Source organism: Pygocentrus nattereri, chromosome 29 (genome assembly GCF_015220715.1).
Source record: "Pygocentrus nattereri isolate fPygNat1 chromosome 29, fPygNat1.pri, whole genome shotgun sequence".
In the NCBI taxonomy this organism is placed as follows: Eukaryota; Metazoa; Chordata; class Actinopteri; order Characiformes; family Serrasalmidae; genus Pygocentrus; species Pygocentrus nattereri.
Genome location: NC_051239.1, coordinates 17,412,883 through 17,425,724, shown reverse-complemented (window position 1 = coordinate 17,425,724; position 12,842 = coordinate 17,412,883). Strand labels below are relative to the sequence as shown.

The following is a 12,842-nucleotide window of genomic DNA, read 5'->3' as shown; positions in this document are numbered from 1 at the left end:
TGATTGAGGACTGAAGTCTTTCCCATAATTATCTGATCATTGTTAAAGTCACTGTTTCATCTGCCTGTTTCTCCATTAACCAGAGCTCTGACTATGAGAACTGACTGACTGATATGTCCAAGACGTTGGTGTAATGTTCTTATAAGATAATCGTTTCCCCTCATGTTATAAGATCAAACAATAGATTACAGGCCAATCTAGTAAAGTTAGCTGAGGTTAAAATAGATGATTCACACTTTATATTAACTACAAACATCAAGCCTCGTATAATCGATTATGGCTTTTAGTGATGTGGTCGGTGGTTTGTGTTAATGCAGTAATAGTGAGGTGATGAATAGCTGAGAATTCTCATGGTGGTGTGACCACCTTCATTAAAAACAAAGGTCTCGAGTTTGTGATGCTGCATTTTATCTGGTGTTTGATACTAAATCTGGTGTAATTTGTCCACATCAGTTAAGAGGGAACTCAACTTTCATGGAATTTTAACCGGCTTATAGGGTCCATGACTACCAGTAGCCCTAGGGTCCACGAGCAGGTTCCTCTGTGTACATGTCAAGCTGTGTGTGAGCTATTATGGGTTTTGTGGTCTGGTTCTGGGTTTAGTTTAATGCAGTGATGGTAAAATGCTGTGTGATGAGCTGGGCTTAGACAGAACTTTCATAATAGAGAACAAAATGTAATTTTCTGTTTTAAGATTTTAACCCTTTGTTTCTGAGCAAACCTCAACATTAAAATAAGAGAATTACTATCATACTTACAGAGTTTAAACACAACAACTGTAACACTTTTCAGTTCCCAGAAATCATTAGGCCTTTTCTGAGGGCCAAGAAGGCTTGAAGTTTCCCCTGGGAAAATTAATGCTTGATCAAAACTAATATCTGTCTCTAAATAAAGAACAGAACATAAGGGGTGCTGTGCTTAGAAAATGTTTATTTGTGTTAATTCCAGACATTAGCAAAATGAATAAAAATACAGCTTTTATTACACTGATTGATTTCTTAAGATAATTAAAGAAAACTAAATAATGTTTAATTTCATAAAACATAACATGAATATAAATGAAACTTTAACTTTAAACTTTATAAAAGATCAACAGGTTAGAAAACACTAAGAATGAGAAGATCAGAACAAATGACCACACTGTATTTCATCATTATATATATGAATATGATTTAGTTTGGTTAGACATAAGGACAAAATAAAATATCTAAAATGAAAAAAATTCAAGTACATTAAGCATCAAAACTCTTTGTGTGACTGTCTTACATTATTATGTCTGACATTGTGCTAGCATGTCTTAATATTACATTTAATATTGCTATGATAAATACTGTCTGTAGGTGTACAGTGTATTATTACTCATAACAGAGAGTATTAAACTCCATTTAAGAAGACTGCAGTGTAGCACGTCCTGCAAAATAACAATCTAATAAAATAAAATAACTGAGCTATAAGCAGTGCAAAAACAGATGAGAGGAAACTGTACAGCAAATAAAAGTTCCTCAGCAGAGACAGATGGTATATTGATAGATATATATGGTACAGATATTGAGGGTACAGTTTCAGATTACACTCTACTGGCTAACTAACTCATTTTACTAGCTAATACACCCAGATATTATCATCAAAGCCGAGTTCAGAATATCTGATTATTCCTCAACTCAGAGTCAGAGTTAGAAAAGTACATTAATACACCAACGAGAAAAAGTGACTCTTCTCACTTCATCAGTATAAAACACTAACAGAGCATTTGTTACTGAAAGATATACAGATATTAAAGATGATTCTGACAGTCTAAATGTGTTCAGATCCTCGTCTGTCTGCACTCATTAAAACCCAACCAGGAGTTTCTGGAAATGCTTACTTTCTGTCCTGCGACAGCAGCAGCAGCAGTTTTCTTCACAGACCTACAAGAGAAAAGCACCTAATGACTTTTATATTTTAGTGTGTTTGACAGGTGGTAGGTGATAATTTATTAATTAAAGTAATTTTGTATTAAACAGTAACATAAACTAATGAAACTAATCATGACTGTTGCCTAAACAGGCTGATGAAGGAAACATGGTCTGATAGTGTTCCTGGTTTTAATCAGAGACTTTAAAAAAGTGCGTATCTCCTGAGACACGTCGCCAGATTAGAGGTAGAAAGTAGGTCAAGTGTAGTTTTCACAATGTAGTTTCAAACAGGAGGACATGTTATTAAAACACAAAGAGGAACCAGAGAGAGCTCAGACCCTCTGAAATAGACTTACACTCACAGTAACTACACAGTTAGAAATAAAGGTTCTGTGCAGGAACATTTTCATTAATCAAGGTACGAACAATGTAAACGTTCCCTTAAAGGTACAGCAGTGGTTTTAAGGTCCAGCTGTGAACCTTAAATTAGTTTCTCTCAGTGGAAAAGTATGATGTACAATGAGATGTACTAGGTGCTGAGATGTTTTGAAGAACATTAAAGTACATGAGGTCATTCATACCTTCACTGTGGTAGTTGAAATGTTTCATTTCAATTTGGGAATAAGCCACATCATTTGGTCTCCTCACTGCTTCATCTGATACAGAAATAATTTAGATTATATCAAAGACAGTTAAAGAGAAAATATATCTGTTACTGTAGAGATGCAGTTCTTACCGCTTCCTCTGTAGCTGTTTGTAGTCATAATCTCAGCGTAAGTGTCATCACTGGGCTGAGCTGCAGAATCACCTGGAACAGAAGAAGTTACTCATCAGAGACGCCACTGTGTTCTCACATCATCACAGACACCTCACTTATAAACAAGTATTAATGAACAAGAGGAAATTTAGTCGCATTCCTGTTAAATATGAAATCAGTAATCCATAAATGTGATCACTGCTTATTACAGAGTGAATGAGATCTTTTACTGAAACAGTGTAACTGCTATAAAAACTAAATCCTAGTGATTATGTTAGTCATGCAAACTGAGCAGCCTGCAGTGGTGGGTTTCCTGAGAGAGACCCCCCAGACCCTGACAGACTCTGGCTTTGGTTGGTGTTCTGCTGATTTCCAGTAGAGGGAGACAGAGATACATCTTTGAATAAGAGATTCAAACTATACTTCTATATCAGCGCCAGTACAAACAGCACAACTCACAGAAATCTGTCTTTACTCAGCTGCATAAACTCATACAGGACAGAGGAAGTGTGTCTTCAAACCTTTGCTCTTCTTGTAACAGCAAATCAGGCCCAGTACGATGATGAGGAGCAAGATTAGACTCAGTCCCACTGACACTCCGACTATTACTACTGCTGTTACACCAGAACCTGAAGCTGCAGAAGAAACAATGAATTATTACAGTTTGTGATCTATAGAGTTACAGAATGAATCAGATAACACGAAACTGTTCTCACCTCTGACTGAGAGCCAGCTCTGTGGTGACTCTCCTCTCTCTGGGTGTTTACAGTGGTAGAGACCTTCATCTGACTTTGAGACAGTACGGATGATCATCTCTCCTGTCGTCTGGGTCTGGAGCAGTGATCCATCTTTATAGAAATCAGCTGTGAGGTTTGAGGGCTTTGTGGAGCGAAATAAACAGCGGAGAGTCAGAGAATCTCCCTCAGACACAGGATGGACAGGAATGTCCAGGATCACATCACCATCTGTAGGAGAGAGAAAGTGATACAGAGTGAAGTAACAACTTCTTAGGTTTACATTTGAACTAGAAACTGCACTTTAGAGTTCGAGATCAGGTTGGTAATTCACTAAGAATCAAAAGGAAACACTAAAGTCCTGTTTTGATAAGAAACAATAAAAATAATCAACTCTGATGGGACACAATGTAACTACGTAGGTATTTAATCAAAGATTAATTAAAGAGTTCATTAATAAGTACATTTATATAGACCCATCACTCACTTACTGACTATACACAAGATTAATTATAGAAGTTTTTAATATTTAATACTTTTCTTGGGCTGACAGTTGCTTTAAAATGTAAACAAAAAAGCAGCTTACAGGTAAAATATAATACAGACACACAAAAGTGAAACATTTAAAAAATAAAATTAATAAATTTTGAGAGCTGTGGCACTAAATGATGTACAATACACAAATAAAAATGCTCTTAAATCACTTCAGTTACTGCATAATAAAGCAGTGATGAGCAGCCAGTTAATGATCAGCTGTAGGTTTGTTAAGATGTAATAAGGGCTTTATAACATCCTCCTATACTGAAGTGTTAATCTAGTATGGAAGTATTTACATTTTTAACAATTAATTCATTAAATAGCTTTTCAAATATTTCTGTATTGAACCTGTTATTGGTAAGAGTAACAGAGACTGACTGTGTACTGTGATGTTGAGAGGATCACTTCCTCCTCCAGACTCAGACTGACACCAGTAAACTCCAGTGAGGGATGTGTGGAGGGAGATGATGCTGCATGTAGATCCTGTAAGTGATGAACAATCTGACACCTCCCCACTGTGTGTGTATCGCCTCACTCTCCATCCAGTAGAGTCACTCTGTCCCTCACAGCTCAGTGAGAGAGAGCCAGCACTGAAGTGTTGAGTTCTGCTGGGACTGATGATCAGAGAGGCTGGAGGAGATGAACCTGAACATCCACACAAGATACACATGGAGCCTGATGCTGGATATGTTCTTAAGTGTAAGTATATATATAAATATTCACTTCTATATTTCCTCACCAGTGATCCACAGTGTCTGCGCAGTGCTGTACTGTGTCTGATAGGCTGGTTCTCCTCTCTCTGCTCTGCACACATAAACTCCTGTGTGATTGAGAGCAGCAGGACTGAGAGTGTAGGAGCCTCCAGCTTCTCTTCTGCTGTCTGACAGGAGCTCTACATGATACAGAACATTGCCATGAACGTCTCTTATTTGTTCTAAGCCTTGTCTGTAGAGAGCAGCTCTGTACCAGCTGAATGTCCAGCCTGTAGAGGAGCCTGTAACCTCACAGCTTAGAGTCACTGACTCTCCTTCAGTCAGCCAGCTCTGTGGAGACACACTCAATACTGCCTGAGCTACATCTGACAGAGAGAACATGGAGAATATCATAGACTAAATCAAGTTTCTACACAGTGATGAGATCATTACATACAGTAGAATTAATGAGAATATTAAAACAAACCCACAGACTCACCAGACACAGTCAGGGTAACAGCATCACTGATCTCTGAGCTCTGAAAGTCATGTGTTCTGTGTCCTCTGCAGGTGTATTTACCACCGTTAGACTCTGTAACAGAGCTGACTGTGAACTCCTGTGTTCTTCTGTTTGAGGACAGACGGTCATCTTTATACCAGCTGTAAGTCCACTCAGTGTCTCCTCCTGCCTGCATGTCACATCTCAGAGTGACCGTCTCTCCTTTAAACACCTGCTTATCAGGCTTTATGGACACCACAGCTTTAGTGCTGTCTGTAAGTAAATCACAGTTCAACACTGTTATTAAAATGAGAGCTGACGTTCTGAGACTGAATAATGAATTTTGCTCATCATTTGATGCCATACTGTCCAAACATCAGAGATCAGCCCTCCATTTATTTATTATGTTTTTAATTTTATAGCATCAAAGAAAAAAGCAGAATACATATAATTAACAGACGATTGCAGGTATGAACAGACTATGATCCTGGTAACACATTCAGTGATGTAGAGGTCTGGACTCAGAACTAGCAGCATCTCTGTTTGATAAGTGTATATTTTTTCTCAGCTGTGTGGATTTTGGTCGTTATCTTGCTGTAATATTCATTTCTTCCTAATTAAATATTTTTTAAGGTATTGCGTGATTTGTTCAAATTTCTTAGTATTTGATAGCATTTATGACGCCGTCAACCAAAAACAAGCCAACACACCAAAACATCTCACCAATGCCCTCGTGCTAATATCTCTTTTGCTTATGTCCTTTTCTTAGTAACAGTTGTACATCCTTTCAGAGTGTTGAGTTGTCTTCTCACAGGATATCCAGGATAAGGGATATCCAGGATAAGGGATGTTCAGGACAAAGGATGTTCAGGATAAAGGATGTTTAGGATAAAGGATATCCAGGATAAAGGATGTTCAGGATAAAGGATATCCAGTATAAAGGATGTTTAGGATAAAGGGTATCCAGGATAAAGAATGTTTAGGATAAAAGATATCCAGGATAAAGGATGTTTAGGATAAAGGATATCGAGGATAAAGGATGTTCAGGATAAAGGATATCCAGGATAAAGGATGTTCAGGATAAAGGATATCCAGGGTAAATGATGTTTAGGACAAAGGATAACCAGGATAAGGGATATCCAGGGTGAAGGATGTTTAGGATAAAGGATATCCAGGATAAGGGATATCCAGGATAAATGATGTCCAGGATAAAGGGTGTTCAGGATAAAGGATATCCAGGATAAAGGATGTTTAGGATAAAGGATAACCAGGATAAAGGATGTTCAGGATAAGGGATATCCAGGGTAAAGGATATCCAGGATAAAGGATGTTTAGGATAAAGGATATCCAGGATAAAGGATGTTCAGGATAAAGGATATCCAGGATAAAGGATGTTCAGGATAAAGGATATCCAGGATAAAGGATGTTTAGGATAAAGGATATCCAGGGTGAAGGATGTTTCGGATAAAGGATATCCAGGATAAGGGATAACCAGGATAAATGATGTCCAAAAACAGATTTTTTTCATATCTGAAGCAAAACTGGGGCTTGATTTTCTTTGATCTCTCCCAGGTGGAGGCTCTAAGTGATTATCTGATGGTGACAGTTTGGGTGGTCTGTTAGATGATGCACGGTTGCCCCATTTTCTCTTGATCTTTAAGAATTTTTTAACCTCCAGTTCTGGAAACTCTTGTTTTTTGTTTCTCTTCTTTGACTGTCTCTTTTGAAAGTGTATGATCTTATATCTAATCTTCATGGCCTCATGAGAAAGTTTGTCATCATGAAAGGAATGAACCCTTCCATCTTTTCATCTGTTGGGATTTGTGCAGCTGAAACTTGGACAGGAAGCCTGTGTCTGTTGAACTTGCTGAGACCAAACACCAAATGAAGCATTTCTTCTCTGCAGACCTTTGGTGCACACGGCACATGACGTTCTGATGCTATTTTGATACTTGTAACATGTTTTATCATCTTTACACAAGCGGTTACATCAGAAATTCTAGAACAGATTTTTTAACTGCAGCAAAGCAAAAAACAAATAGTGATTTAAACTTTGTGGACACCCTACTAGAAAAATGAGCATAGACCAGTAAATCAAGCTTACATGGTTTTTAATGTTGGTGTCCGGATTAGCAGCAATGCTTTCAGATATGCTGATCACCACCAGAACAGTTGTGTTCTGCTGATATCGAGCACCAGACCAGCATGAACCAGCTTAGACAAGTGTGGGAGTCATGCTGGTCTTATTTATTTATCTTTTTAGTTTGTTTGTTTGTATTTTTGGGGTTTTTTCCCCCCCAGCATGGAGACCACACTGAGAGCTCAGTGTTAATTAACCATTAACAGACAGACATGTGCTGGCTCTTGGTTAAGCTAAACCTTATAGCTTACTGTATTTACTAAACATCATTTTAATCTGAGAAAAAAAATTATAAAGCAATATTAAAGTCAATTAGCTGCTGATAGTAAGCTTGATAAATCATTTGCCACCCTGTGTATTGTTTCTTTAATGTGTACAAGTTCTCTTTAACACTTAACATCGCTATGATTAGCTTTAGTGTTAGCTTCAACATTCATTTGAAGAGGCATCTTTTTAATAATAAATGTTTTCAAAGCTTTTCTTCTCTGCTTCTAATTTTCCTTCATACTATTGAACTGTTTAGTCTTTTCCCAGATAGCTTTGTGCTCAGAGTTTGTTAAACGTAGTAACAAGTAAAATTAGAGGTGGGACTTTCTCAGAATTTTGCTCTCTGTCAATTAGTGCAGCTGTAGAGGGTTAAGAAATCGCAGGCATGTGCAGGTCAGAAATAAACTCGTCTGGGCTTAAACTAGACACAGTTTTAGTCTCGTTTCTCCACTGATCCACAGGTCCTCAGTGCTGTCCAGCCTGCGCATCGCTTGCTACTGGCTGAGACATCCCCCGGGTCTGGCGCCGGCAACACAGACCTTGAGGAGTTCTCTTAGATCATTTTTAAAATCATGTATATTATCAGATATGGTGACATACTGTACAGAGTGATAGACCAGTGAGAGACCACCCTTCATCTATTTTCCAATAATGGCTATTGACTATATTTGTTCCTAAATTTAAGAGGTATTTTTGAGGATTAGATTTAAGATAATCCACCTGCATAAGACAGGGGTGAAAGTCAAAGAAGAGATAGATAGATAGATAGATAGATAGATAGATAGATAGATAGATAGATAGATAGATAGATAGATAGATAGATAGATAGATAGATAGATAGATAGTCTTTCACTGTGAGAGTCTTTCACTCAGCACTGTGAGTCTGAAAGGATGTGTAGCTGTCAAGAAGCTGTTACTGAAAAAATGAAATCATCAAACAAAGAAGTTACTCGATTTCTGAGAACAATGAACTGACCACTCCAGCGTCCAGACCGGAAAGCGTTTGGGATCGTTCGGATTGTAAGAGGCAGAAAATGCAACTGTCTTCTAAGACCTCGTCCACGTGTATCTGGACGCACTGTGTTCTGTCCGTCCACATGAAAATGGAGCTTCAATCCCTAAAAAGGAAGGTTCTAAAAGTTCACTGAAGGGTGGAGATCACTGAAATCTCCTATTCCAGGTTTTCATGGACGGGCAAATCACAGCTTTTCTGAAAACACTGACATCGCAGCATCAGCTCTCACATGACTGTAGCTGTATCCATTTATTGAGCATCCACAGCGCTGTCTACAATACAGCTGACTACTGGGCTTCTTTGTTCTTGGTGTTTTTGGGGCCCATAAGTGGCACTTACAGTAAAACACACGCCACAGATGAATAAATAGCCGTCATATTATTCTACAACTGCAACTTAAGAAGAAAACAGTAAACGCGGTCTCTGTTTAGCGAGGATTAGCTAACTAGGCAGCTGCTCTCAGGCTGAAGTTGAGTTATGGAGAGCGGAGATCTTGGCGGGTTTTTGTGAAGGTGTGTTTGACAGCTGATAATAACGCTGTTCTCTTAGTTCATTTGAAAATGAATCAGGACGACCAATTGGATGAAGTTCTTTGTGTGTGCTGGTAACTTTCTCCTCTCTTATTCTCCACCAACCTGCACGTCTCTGAACTCATCTGTCGTGTTTCTGAGGCTGGGAGCTGCTCTGATTGCTCTCTTTTGATTGATGAATCTGTTTAATGTAACTGGGCTTTTTTATTAGCGAAACACTCAATTTATTTCTAATATAATTAAAGATAAAGTAGTTTAGTAAAAGTGTTTCAGTGAAAATGAACAAAAGTAAAAGGACCAGGATATAATTTTACTACAAAAAGTGCTGTTACGGGAAACGGATTCAAGCGTTTGTAGTTGTAATGCACTTTAAATTCTTAATGACAGAAATAAAGTGAGAAAGACGCCACACTCACCTGATACAGTCAGTGTAACAGCTGCACTGGTGTGTGTGTAGATTGGGCCTGTTGACTGTGTTCCCTTACAGGTATAATCACCTGCATGAGTCTGATCAACATTAGAGATTTCATATTTCTTCCTTTGAGCATCTCTGAGAAGATTATTATTCTTATACCATTCATAATTCCAGTCATCTCCACTTTCTATTTCACATGTCAGAGTGACTCTCTCTCTGATGAACACATGACCAGCTGGCTGGACGTTCACTGTAGCTTTTGGTCTCTCTGTTCAAAGATGACAATATGATGAAAATCTGAAGAGCATCTTTAAAATCTGTATATTTCTATGATTTTCAAAAAGATTAACAGCTGATTTTAGTGGAATCTTTTGGTCTCTCTGCTCAAAGATGAGTTTTAATGTAAATGGATTATTTTAACTGATGTGGAATTTAGACTGAAATCATTTAGTCTTGAATGACTCTATAGCTTAATTACTTTATAGTTTATTTTATTTAAACAAATCATTAATAATTCCAATTTTTCACTAGAAAAACATCCATAACACTTCCAGAACTTTACCAGCTGTTTTCATAGTGAGTGTTTCAGTGGGGATTTTACTCAATAATGCTTTCTTATATGATTAGCAAGCTCAGCTCTGAACAGCTGGAAACACATACAACCATAATATTTTTCATTTAAGCACAAAAATCAACTTCATTCTAGAAAATGTGTTTCAGTGCTGACGATTCCTAATGTTACACTAGGATTTTCAGATTTGGGGCAAATTTACCTCAAAACAGTGAAAACTGCTCACCATGAGGGGCAGAGATGCAGCCTCACTGCCTGCTCTAAAATGCAGGGGCGTGGCTAAAATAAGGACCCCCTGTTACAGTAAGGACATGAAAATGAGGGACAACATTTCTGATTATTTTTATAATTGATCAAATGAATGTTTTATTAAAATGGGACCAAAGAGAAAATATTATGTAGACAAGTGTAAATGTAGAGGTGAGGGTTCAGGACAGATGCCTCTCAATAGAAAATCCCTAGAAATGTTGATTTATAACTATTTATCTTATTACTAGCCTGGATTTATTACTTTACACTGGATTTAAATACATCAAAACAATCACTGTTAATAAATAATAATACTAATACTAATAGTAATACTACTACTAATAATATATTAAATTAATATAATAAGTTATTTATTTATTTTAAATGGACCTTCAGTTTTATAGGATTTAGTGTAATGGGCCATTAATACTCTGAAAACTCATCACATTATTTTATAAATTTATAGAAAACTGTGAAATAATTTTATAATTAAAATGAAAATTTGAAAATGTAATATTAAAATAACAGTCTTTCTAAAATCAAGTCATTGGTAAAAAAAAAAAAAGTAAACAGAAAACATGTCATACCTCTCACTGTAATCCTGACGGGATCACTGTCCTCTGTCTGATAGTCTCCACTCAGTGCTATACAACTAAACTCTCTTTCTCCTGGATGAGACTCTGTTATACTGAATGTGCTGTGATGATGATCTATATACTGAGAGTCTTGCTTCCAGAAAAAGCTCCAGTCAGACTGATACGGCGTCTCACAGCTCAGAGTAACTGTGTCTCCAGTATAGACTGAGCTCTGAGGATCCACTCTCAATCTGGGTTTATCTGTTGATAAAAAATGATGACGTCAGCAGAGCCGCTTTACTCTTTATAATATAAGAGGTAGTTTATCATCCAAATCTCATGATCTGAGACTAACGAGACGGATGTTTTTATTTTCTATAGTTACAGAAATTAAAGACAAAATTATATCCTCAAGTTTTCATTCAAAGGCCAAATTATTACCAGCAGCTGATGCTGCCTGTGTTTATGAGATGAGCTACATGTACTTCTGACATTTTAAAGGGGAATTTGCCAAACTCACCTGATACAGTCAGTGTAACAGCTGCACTGGTGTGTGTGTAGATTCGGCCTGTTGACTGTGTTCCCTTACAGGTATAATCACCTGCATGAGTCTGATCAACATTAGAGATTTCATATTTCTTCCTTTGAGCATCTCTGAGAAGATTATTATTCTTATACCATTCATAATTCCAGTCATCTCCACTTTCTATTTCACATGTCAGAGTGACTCTCTCTCTGATGAACACATGACCAGCTGGCTGGACGTCCACTGTAGCTGTTGGTCTCTCTGTTCAAAGATGATAAATACTTTTGGAATGTATATTCACCCTGAAGATTAATGAAACTATACCAAAGATTTATGGAATATTGTGAAATAATTTTAGAATATTTTGAACAGTCATTCTAAACTAGTAAATAGTAAAAAGTAACTCAGAGAACATGACGGACCCCTCACTGTAATCCTGATGGGATCACTGTCCTGTGTATTATAGACTCCTCTGCTCACTGCACACCGGTACTCTTCTTCTCCTGGACTAGACACTGTTATACTGATTGTGTTCAGCTGATGCTGTAAATCCTGAGAGTCTTTCTTCCAGAAAAAGCTCCAGTCAGACTGATACGGCGTCTCACAGGTCAGAGTAACTGTGTCTCCAGTATAGACTGAGCTCTGAGGATCCACTCTCAGTCTGGGTTTATCTGTTGGAATAAAATGATGTCGTCAGCAGAGCCGCTTTACTCTTTATAATATAAGAGGTAGTTTATCATCCTAATCTCGTGATCTGAGACTAACGAGACGGATGTTTTTTTTTTCTATAGTTACAGAAATTAAAGACAAAATTATATCCTCAAGTTTTCATTCAAAGGCCAATTATTACCATCAGCTGATGCTGCCTGTGTTTATGAGATGAGCTACATGTACTTCTGACATTTTAAAGGGGAATTTGCCAAACTCACCTGATACAGTCAGTGTAACAGCTGCACTGGTGTGTGTGTAGATTCGGCCTGTTGACTGTGTTCCCTTACAGGTATAATCACCTGCATGAGTCTGATCAACATTAGAGATTTCATATTTCTTCCTTTGAGCATCTCTGAGAAGATTATTATTCTTATACCATTCATAATTCCAGTCATCTCCACTTTCTATTTCACATGTCAGAGTGACTCTCTCTCTGATGAACACATGACCAGCTGGCTGGACGTTCACTGTAGCTGTTGGTCTCTCTGTTCAACAATGACAATATGATGAAAATCTGAAGAGTGTCTTTAAAATCTGTATATTTGTATAATTTTCAAAAAGATTAACAGGGTCATTCTCCATTTGGAGTGGGAAACCATGTCACAAAGGTTGGAGGGCTAAAAAAAAAGCCTAAAATATTAGGGACAATTCCAAGAGTCATTATATACATTTTCACAGTTAACCTAAGATTAAAACCACATTTTCCTTATGATTTCTTTAAATCATATG

At 37.4% G+C, this 12,842-nt stretch overlaps 1 protein-coding gene across 1 annotated transcript; it reads right to left on the bottom strand.

Moving 5' to 3' along the window:
• Positions 1 to 1,102: 1,102 nt before the first annotated feature.
• Positions 1,103 to 12,376, bottom strand: LOC108417033 (sialoadhesin-like). Its single transcript, XM_037536216.1, has 9 exons — positions 12,332 to 12,376; positions 5,115 to 5,387; positions 4,663 to 5,001; positions 4,302 to 4,568; positions 3,369 to 3,617; positions 3,174 to 3,287; positions 2,632 to 2,703; positions 2,477 to 2,551; positions 1,103 to 1,907 (listed from the first exon to the last, which is right to left on the bottom strand). The coding sequence occupies exons 2-9, from the start codon at positions 5,308 to 5,310 to the stop codon at positions 1,900 to 1,902; spliced, it is 1,320 nt and encodes a 439-aa protein (XP_037392113.1). The 5' UTR covers positions 5,311 to 5,387; positions 12,332 to 12,376; the 3' UTR covers positions 1,103 to 1,899.
• Between the last annotated feature and the right edge of the window lie 466 nt (positions 12,377 to 12,842).